The 9,053-nt window shown below is 57.9% G+C and overlaps 1 protein-coding gene across 5 annotated transcripts; it reads right to left on the reverse strand.

Annotated features, from left to right (window-relative positions):
- Window positions 1-169: 169 nt before the first annotated feature.
- On the reverse strand, window positions 170-8,122 carry GMNN (geminin DNA replication inhibitor). 5 transcript variants are annotated; one of them, XM_084865633.1, is made up of 8 exons: window positions 7,841-8,122; window positions 5,526-5,589; window positions 3,424-3,501; window positions 2,839-2,986; window positions 1,774-1,856; window positions 1,387-1,497; window positions 716-918; window positions 170-381 (listed from the first exon to the last, which is right to left on the reverse strand). In XM_084865633.1, exons 2-7 carry the CDS (start codon window positions 5,580-5,582, stop codon window positions 754-756), a joined length of 642 nt encoding a protein of 213 aa, XP_084721759.1. In that variant the 5' UTR covers window positions 5,583-5,589; window positions 7,841-8,122; the 3' UTR covers window positions 170-381; window positions 716-753. The 5 variants fall into 5 exon arrangements, with proteins under 5 accessions (XP_084721759.1, XP_084721757.1, XP_084721758.1 ...); XM_084865631.1 differs by lacking the exon at window positions 7,841-8,122 and adding an exon at window positions 6,994-7,201; XM_084865632.1 differs by having other exon boundaries at window positions 170-918.
- Window positions 8,123-9,053: the final 931 nt, after the last annotated feature.

Consider the following 9,053-nt stretch of genomic DNA (forward strand, 5'->3'; position numbering starts at 1 on the left):
ATCAGTCTAGTCCCGACCTGAGAGCTGGGCTGCAACCAACTTGTCGGTCAAAGCTCAACATTTCTGTCTGAAGGGGGCAAATTCATTTCCTCCTGTTTCCTCCAAAACAACAGAGGGGAGAAAGAAAATTCCACTCCTTAGACTTCGTTTCTCCAAGAAACACACATGCTCACTAGGAAACAAGTTTATTTATCATGTACACAGGTCTGACATCTGAGAAAACATTATTTACATAAAACACCACAGGTTAAAACACACGGTATTTGTATGTTAATGCGATAGGAGCCCAGGGCCAAACAAGGCCGTCTGCTTCCGGTCTGCTATCGCACAGCTACTCGCTCTGCCGCCAAGAGCCGTTGTGGCGGGAGCGGGGGCAGCTCACTCGCCGGGCTGGGCGTCCGGGGCGGGAGCGGGGCAGCTCACTCGCCGGGCTGGGCGTCCGGGGCGGGAGCGGGGGCAGCTCACTCGCCGGGCTGGGCGTCCGGGGCGGGAACGGGGGCAGCTCACTCGCCGGGCTGGGCGTCCGGGGCGGGAGCGGGGGCAGCTCACTCGCCGGGCTGGGCGTCCGGGGCGGGAGCGGGGGCAGCTCACTCGCCGGGCTGGGCGTCCGGGGCGGGAGCGGGGCAGCTCACTCGCCGGGCTGGGCGTCCGGGGCGGGAGCGGGGGCAGCTCACTCGCCGGGCTGGGCGTCCGGGGCGGGAGCGGGGCAGCTCACTCGCCGGGCTGGGCGTCCGGGGCGGGAGCGGGGGCAGCTCACTCGCCGGGCTGGGCGTCCGGGGCGGACGTGGCTGCCTTGGCGCCCGCGCCCGCGCCGGGGCCTTCCGCCTCCGGATCCTCGCCCGCCTCCTCCTCTTCGGAATCCAGCTCCTCGCTGCTCCCCGGCGATTCGAAGACCTCCAGAGTGTTTCCTTTCAGTCGCTTGTGAAGAATAAACCACGTGTTTGTTACGAAACTTTAAAACCCAAGCCCACGTGACCCTCGTCACTGCACCGTCTCAGTTAAATCCACTCACAACCAGGCCAGTCGGTCTCACCACGTGAGCACACTGCAGCAGTCACGTGGCTGGCTGGCCTGCTCCGGGAGGCATGACCTCCTCTAAGGCGGGGAGGCCAGCCGCTCCCAGTCGCTGTGGACACACCCTGCCATGGACAGCACCCCGCAGCTAAGGCGGCTGTGACAGCACTGCCAGGTGAGAACCTCAGACGTTAAAGTCTGTCACGGTCCCAACGTGCAAGCAAGTCAGGACAAAAAGGTTTAATTTGGAAATCTGGCACCAGAGGAGCCCCGCCCTCCCCGTGCGCCAGTGAGCCGCGCTGTGAGCACAGGAAGGTCACGGGGCACACGCCTTAAAGGTAAGGGCCTAGAATGTGCCGGCGGGACGCTCACCTCCAGGACCTCCGCCATGTACTGGACGTGCTGCGCCACCTCCGCCAGCTCCTGGTTCTCCCTCCGCAGGCGGGCGATCTCACTCGTCTTCTGCTCGATCTCCCTGTGGAGCTGCGGCGGGGGTCAGCTGTGTTCCCGCCTCCCGCCGCACCCAAAGGCGCCTCCCCACCCCCCGTGTGACTGACACGTCTGCAGCCCCAGCAGAGGGCCCGTGGCTGGCGCCCACACAGGCTGCTCCTGGTTAAACATTCTATCAGCCGCCTCAGTACACTCTCAGGCCCAGAGCACAGCGCTGACTGCTCCAGCCAGCACGTACGCAGTGTGTGTGTGTGTGTGTGTGGGGGGGGGGGGGGGGGGTAAAAGGCACCAGTTCTCCTCGGTGCTCACCTTCTCGTTTTCCTTCAGCGCTTCATAAAGCGCCTTCCGCCGCTGCTCCGCCACTTCCTTCCAGTACTGAGAGGACGGGTTTTCTAAAAGCAAAGTTTTACAGGACACTCTGAAGCCACTCCCGTGACACGCTGCTGTGAAACCCATCATCCTCTTACAATCTTAGTACCGCCCACACTACCTGGCAATGACCGTTTTCGTAAACCTGAAGTCAGAAAACCAAGTCACCTTTGTTCTATTTTATTCCCCGATATTTTAGGGGTTCTGACACACCCCACTGAAGGTCTGTAGCGAGCAGCAATCTGATACAGCCCTTTCTGTATGTGACTGGAGGGTTTTGCCCCCAAATCGTAACCAATCAGACATGCGTGTCACCAGCCCTGCGGTTCACCCCGCCCGAGCAGAGCTGCTGTCCCGCAGCCAGCCTGCCCTGTGTGGCCTGCGAAGCCCTGCTGTCTGCCACTTCCTCCTTGCTGACCGCGCAGCTCAGAGTGAGCCCATGGACTCCATGACCTTGAGCAAGTCAATGAATTTCCCTAAGCTCCAATTTCCCATCAATACCGACACCAATGTCTTCCCTGATGCCTAAAACCACCGCCAGCTTCCTCTCCCGGTGCCGCCGGCCATTCCATCGGACTCGCATGTCCTCCCGGCCCAGCGCCTCCCGTCCTCACTCCCTGGACTTCCGCCTGGTGCCTGCGGGCTCCGTCCCTACTTCATGTCCTCCCGGCGCATCCATTCCTGTCTTCAAACTCAGTCTCTAGACCCCTTTTCCTGAAAAGACTACTTCTAAGCCTTGGCAATCCCATATTCAAGTTGCCATGTTAATCACCATCCTTCCCTTTAATACTGCATCCATATCTGGATCTTACAAAACAGGGAGACTTGTCCACATGTGGTGCTTGTACGCTCACGACCAGAAGGAATAGCAGTGTCAGAGCATCGCAGTGAACCAGTGGCGCACCCAGCCCAGGAGGCTGTGGCAGAGTCCGGACAGCAGGAGGGAATGCTGGCCTGTGGGACAATGCCCTTCCCAGACAAAGGCTCCCACCACGCCCCTCATACCTGCAACCATGAGATCCAGTGCCTCCTGGGCAGCTCCGCCAGGCTCCTTGCCCTCACCGCGCCCTGGGACAGCAGGACCTCCGGAGCCGGAAGTCTTACACGCCGACTGGTCATTGCGATGTTTCCGTTTGGACAAGCCTTTCACCAGCTGCCGTGGAAATACACCCATCAATCCTCAATTGAGCAATTAAAACAAAACCACTTGTGTGGGGAGCACACAATTGTTATTCTGAAATTATTGCCAAATTTCAATGATTTGGGTATTTTTTTTCTTTTTAATACATTTTATTGATTTTTTTTTTTTTTTTTTTTTTTTTTTTTTTTTTACAGAGAGGAAGGGAAAGGGAGAGAGAGCCAGAAACATCAATGAGAGAAACATCAATCAGCCGCCTCCTACACACCCCCTACTGGGGATGTGCCCGCGACCAAGGTACATGCCCTTGACTGGAATCGAACCTGGGACCCTTGAGTCCGCAGGCCGACACTATCCACTGAGCCACACCAGCCAGGGCGATTTGGGTATTTCCAACCAAGGAAATCTTGCAAATGGTTTTCATGCACAGGCTCTAGCCCCGCAACACATACCTTGTTCTCTCTGCCCACGAGAGACCCGGCTGTGGACGGCTGGATCATCTTCAGCGTTCCCCTCGGGACAGGACTGCTCTGGAGTCGAGAGAATTCGTTATCGGGCGCCTGAGCGCTACATGGACCGTGACCACCTTCACCCTCCCACACCGTACCACAGGGACACTGAGCCGGGATGGGGCAAACACAGGGTTACAGCCGTGAGGACACAAAAGGGTTTATTCTTGTGTTATTGTTTACTAAATATTGTACTATTTTCTGTATGAATAGCTGTACACCTACGTTGGCCCCACCCTGAATTTGGTCCGCTGTGTAATTTTTCAGTGCTAGGTATGAACAAGACATGGGTCAAACCAACGAGTAAACTTATTTCCCTAAAATTATAATAAAGTTTGAAGAAACACAAGAATGGCATCGTGTCCCCCAAACTTAACACATTTGTGGTAGAAATCGAGAAAACAGGTGAATGGGGAGGAAGAGTAATGACTCACTGCACATACTTCTCCCCTAACCAACAGGATCTGTCTGGACTTCCTTGGAATCATGACTACCCGCTAACCTCCCACGTGCTCCCCAAAGGAACAGTGTAAGAACATAGCTTACACAAAGCCACAGACATGTAACAGGACCCCCCTCCCTGCGGGAGGGGCCTGCTCCGAGCCCATCGGGAGCCAGTGAAATGTCAGAGCCGGGGCACTTTAAATGCTGCCAACGGCCCAGCTATTGCTTTGGGAAAAGACGGCCTTCCTTGTGATATGTAAATACCTTCCCGTGTATTTGCTCTAGTTTTGCAAAAAAAAAAAAAATCATTAGTTATTCTGCCACCACGGGACAGCAAACAACGGTGGCTCTCACACGAGGTCAGCGGGCAGGACACCGGAGCAGCGTGGGAAAGCGGGGCCGGCACCGCGCACCCCTCGGCGCGAGCTCACCTTTCCCACGCTCAGGTTTCCCGCTGAGCGGCATCTCGCCGCTAATTGGAGACCCGGTGCCAGCTCCGGCGGGAACAAACACCACGCCGGCATCTCGGATGTGATTCCGATTAGCCCGCAGCCCCAGGCAAACGCTGGAAGGAAGGAACGAACACGGCGCCGGGGCCTGAGCGGCAGGAGGTGCTGATTCAGGTGCTCGCTGCCCACAATGGCCAAGGAAGCCACAGCTGACTGTCTCACAGAAAGGCATTTTATAACGTAAGCTCTGTGGCATCCACCCCTGGAAATGTGATACTGCTATCACCGTTTTCTTTACACGGATCATGCACTGGAATAATAGACTCGTTACAGCCAAAAGGTTCTTATCCTTTTTAGAGAACAACTTAAGATTCTGTGAACCTCTTTAAAAAAAAAAAAAAAAAAATTATTGCTTTCAGAGAGGAAGGGAGAGGGAGAGGCAGACACATCAATGTTGACGGAGAATCATGGATCAGCTGCCTCCTGCACGCCTCCTACTGGGGATCCAGCCCACAACCTGGGCATGTGCCCTTGACTGGAATCGAACCCAGGACCTTCAGTCCACAGGCCAAGGTTCTATCCACTGAGCCAAACCGGCTAGGGCTCTGTGAACCTCTTTAAAACACACACACGAGAGCACACACACGAAATGTTGCATATAATTAGCAAGGAATGTGGAGCAGAAGGAAAGCAATAATGAGCACCTTGCTTACAGAAGATCCTAAGGACCTAGTGCAAACTATCAGAGCTGACCAACTTCAGCAAGGTTGCAGGATTCAAGATCAAGGGGCCAAAAATCAACGGTGTTTCTCTATGGAACAATGAGCACATTGGAAATCTGCCTAAAGAAGCAGCTCCACCCACAACATTAAAAACAAAATATTTACGTAAAAACTTAACCAAAGGCGTGTACAGCTCAGTCCTCCGAACACTGCAATGCTCGGAAGAAACTAACGACTTAACTAAATGGGAAGATCAGAAACCTTAATATCCAACCACAATTCATTCTTTAACGGTTCTCTACTGTTACTTCTCTGGCCAAACATTCAGTGATTTAAGGTTTATGGAAACAATAGCCATAATTAGGCTAAATTATGTCAAAACATTCCCACCCACGTGCTCCCCACCCCATGACAGCGATCCATCACATACCTGCACGCGCCCATGGGTGCCGTCCTGCTTCTGCTTCTGCTTCATACTGGGGTTCATTGTGCACCTGGGGAAGGACAGGCGGTCACCAACAGCAGAGGGCGCCGGCCCCTGGGGGCGAGGCCTGCGCCTTCCCAGGGCTGGGGGGCGGGTCTTTTCTCAGCCCCGCCCAGGACTGGAGCCAGGGGAGCCAGTGACCCATGACATCTGTATTGTATATACTGTACACACACACCATAACTCTGGTTGGGGAAATCTTGTTGCAAAAGGAAAAAACATGTACAAAACATGCCAGCATCCTGGACGAGGTACAGGGCTCTTCAAAGATCTGCGAATGCCACCAGGGAAGGCGAAGCACAGATCGGGGCGTGCCCGCCTTAGTCCTAGAGAACAGCACCCCAACTTGGCCCTTTCAACGGCAGACAGGCTGTGATACACTCGGCAATCACTTGGGAGGGAGGGGCTCAACATCCGATCCGAGGAGACGATGCGTTTACATTTGTAGGACGTGTTTAAGCGCCACCGGGAGCAGCAGGTAAAGGGGTACGCACAGAGGGTCAGCACCCCACGGGGCCACACTGGCACCCGCGTTTGGCCCCCAGACATGTGTCTCGGAAGGACCTGCCCGAGTTGTGGCCATGGCTTTCCCGGGTCCGGGGCGCCCACTCTCTGACTGTACTGCCCAGCGCGTGCTCCTCTCTCCCCCTGTGCCTCGGCGCTCAGGCGCAAACAAAGGTGGGATGCGCCGTATCTTCTGTGCAAAGGCTGGTCAGGGCCCCCTCGAGTGAACCAGGGCGATGTTTTCCAAACCGAGCGTCCCTGCCCGGGACCCCGCAGTCCTTGAGGGAGTCACCAACGTCGTTTAGGAAAAAAAAAAAAAAAGTGATCGGGACGGAATTGAAAATACGCGAAAGCGTGCGAGTGCGTGGCCTGCGGGGAGCTGGGTGGCTGCGTCCTCAATTGCGATGTGAAACGTGCCTTCGTCCGCGTCTCGCTGCCCAGGCTGACAGCCACCGCCCCGGTGGGCTCCGCCTGCACCCGCGGGCGGCACGGCGGTCTGGGCCCGGCGCCCGCCTCCGCGCTCCGCTTCTTTCCAACCGAAGACACGCGCACGGGCCCGGGTCCCGATGACAGGCTGCCGCTCGGGGGAACCGGTGTCCCCAGCGCCAGTGCCGCTGTCTAACGAGGGGCCAGGATTCAGCGACCGCCCCCTCGGGCCCGGTGTGCGGGCCCCGCGCCCCTCGCGCCGGACCCCCGCCAGTCCGCGGTCCGGGGCGTGGACGTCCCGCTCCCCCACTTCGCCGGCCACACCGCCCCCCAAGCCCGACCAGCAGGGGGCGCTGCGCTCCAACCGCGCGCCCCAGCCAATAGGGAGCGCGGACGGGGAGCGCGCCAAAATCGGCCCAGCCAATGGGACGGCCCGGCGGCTCACCAACTGCCCCGCCCCGTCCCCGTTCCAAAGTTCACTCACCGCGGCCCCGCGCAGTCACGGGAGAGCCGATGCCGGCGGGCGGGCAGCCCCCGCGCAGACCTCCCGCCACCGCTCACTCGCCGGAGCCAACTGTTCAGTCCTGGCGGCGCCGCCTCGCACAGACCCCGGCCCGCCCGCGCCGGCCCCAACCCCGCCCAGCGGCTGACGCGCGCGGCTCCGAAAGCTCGCCAACTCCGCCCCGACCGACACGTGACCTACCGAGGGGTGTGGCTTCCAGAATCCGGCCAATCGCCGTCCGCCCTAACCCCCCACCTGCGCCTGCGCGACGGCCGCAGCGAGTCTCTGCGCGAACAAGTCGGTACCTGGTCCCGCGTCCTGACCTCTGACCCCGCTCCCGGGGCAGCCGGGTGGCGGAGAGACCCGCTTCCGCCGCCGCCCGCACCGGGAGGATGGCGACCTCCCCGCGCAGCCCTGGCCCCGCGGGCTCCCCAATGTGGGCGGAGCCTGCACTTTCGGGCTTTTTGCATTCTGACTCTTAGGGTTCAGGAGGCGCTCAGGTACCACGTGGGCTCCCGACGCGGGATACCGCTGCCCTGCAACTCGGGGCGACCAGACCGCGGTCCTGCGGGCAGCTTTCCTTACCCCCTCCTCCCTCCCACACGTCCTCCTGGTGGTCTCTGCGGGCGGGATGCGTGGGGCCCTCCAGGTGTCACCGAAGTCTGCGTTCCCGGCTCCCCCCTCTGTGCTCGGCGGGAGGGGAGGTCTCTCCGCCGGCGCCGCTCTGAGCACCGGCTCTCCCGTCGGTGCCGCGGCCCCGCCGCCCGCCGCCCTCCCGGACTAACTGTGGCCGCTGAAAATGGGCAAAGCACGGTCGGATGGCGCTGACCTTGAGGGAGAGGTAGCTCAGGACATCTAAATCCGTAAAGGATTGGAAACCATCAGAAGACTTGGTTTTCGGAGTTAGAATGGCGGCAAGGACAGGCATCAGCCATGCCTCAGTGACTCATTGCGGGTGTCCTCACTCAGCACGTGATCCAGCAGGGTAGGTAAGGTTCAAAGTCTAAGCAAGTTATACTCGGGCCTGGTGGGCCAGGTTCAGTGGTGGAGCTGGAGGGCGCATGCCCTGAGTGCAGGCCTGATCCCCAGTAGGGGGCGCGCAGGAGGCAGCCCATCAAGGATTTTCTCTCATCATGGATGTTTCTCTCCCTCACCTTCCTCTCTGAAATCAATAAAATATATATATATGTTTTAAAAGTTACATTCAAGTAAACTGCACTGGATGGCGTATAAACACAGTTCATAATGATGTTGTTTCTTTCCAGAACTGAAAAGCTGGGAGGGGAAACGTGAACGTGGTGAGCCAGCCGGAGGGTAGAATCCAGGTGTTACTGTAGATAAAAACCCGCGGAGCTGTGGGAGCACTGACGATTCTCTGGGGGCGTGAAGCCCACTCAGTCCGACGTCATCGTACCGTCAGTTTGGAATGGTGTGGGGACTTCATGCGTTCGGTGTTGCTTGGCCTGTGTTTATTTCAGTATCCCGAAGGAGAGGATGGCTAGTTCAGGGAAAATCGCGAAGGCCCAGAGCCTGCAACAACCCTTTCACCCGTTTAGGTCAGATCCCTTCGGCTCTCCTGCCATGCAGTCAGCTGGTATGTGTGGCATCTGAATGCAGGTCTAGACGGGCCCTGCAGAGAATTGCCTGAGGTGGTGTTGTTTTTTTAACCCACACCTGAGGATATTTTCCCATTGATTTTTAGAGGGAGAGAGAGTCAGAGATATTGATGTGAGAGAAACACATCGGTTGGTTACCTCCTGCAGGAGTCCAGACCCGCTCCTGAGCCAGGGAGGAGCCTGCAACCGAGATATGGACTCTAGATCAAAGTATGTGCTCTTGATCGGAATCGAACCCGGAACCCTTCGATCTGCAGGCCGATGCTCTATCCACTGAGCCCACCGGCCGGGGCTCGCCTGAGGTTCTGAGGGCTTTTCTTTGGAGCTCGCCTCGCACCTGTGCTCGGTAACAGCATCTGCCCGGGCAGGTGTCGACACTCACTCTAAAGAGCTCCCCTCTGGCAGGAGGTCCCTGCACCCTCTCCT

This window comes from Pipistrellus hanaki (genome assembly GCF_964339955.1).
Source record: "Pipistrellus hanaki genome assembly, chromosome: 18".
NCBI classification, from domain to species: domain Eukaryota; kingdom Metazoa; phylum Chordata; class Mammalia; order Chiroptera; family Vespertilionidae; genus Pipistrellus; species Pipistrellus hanaki.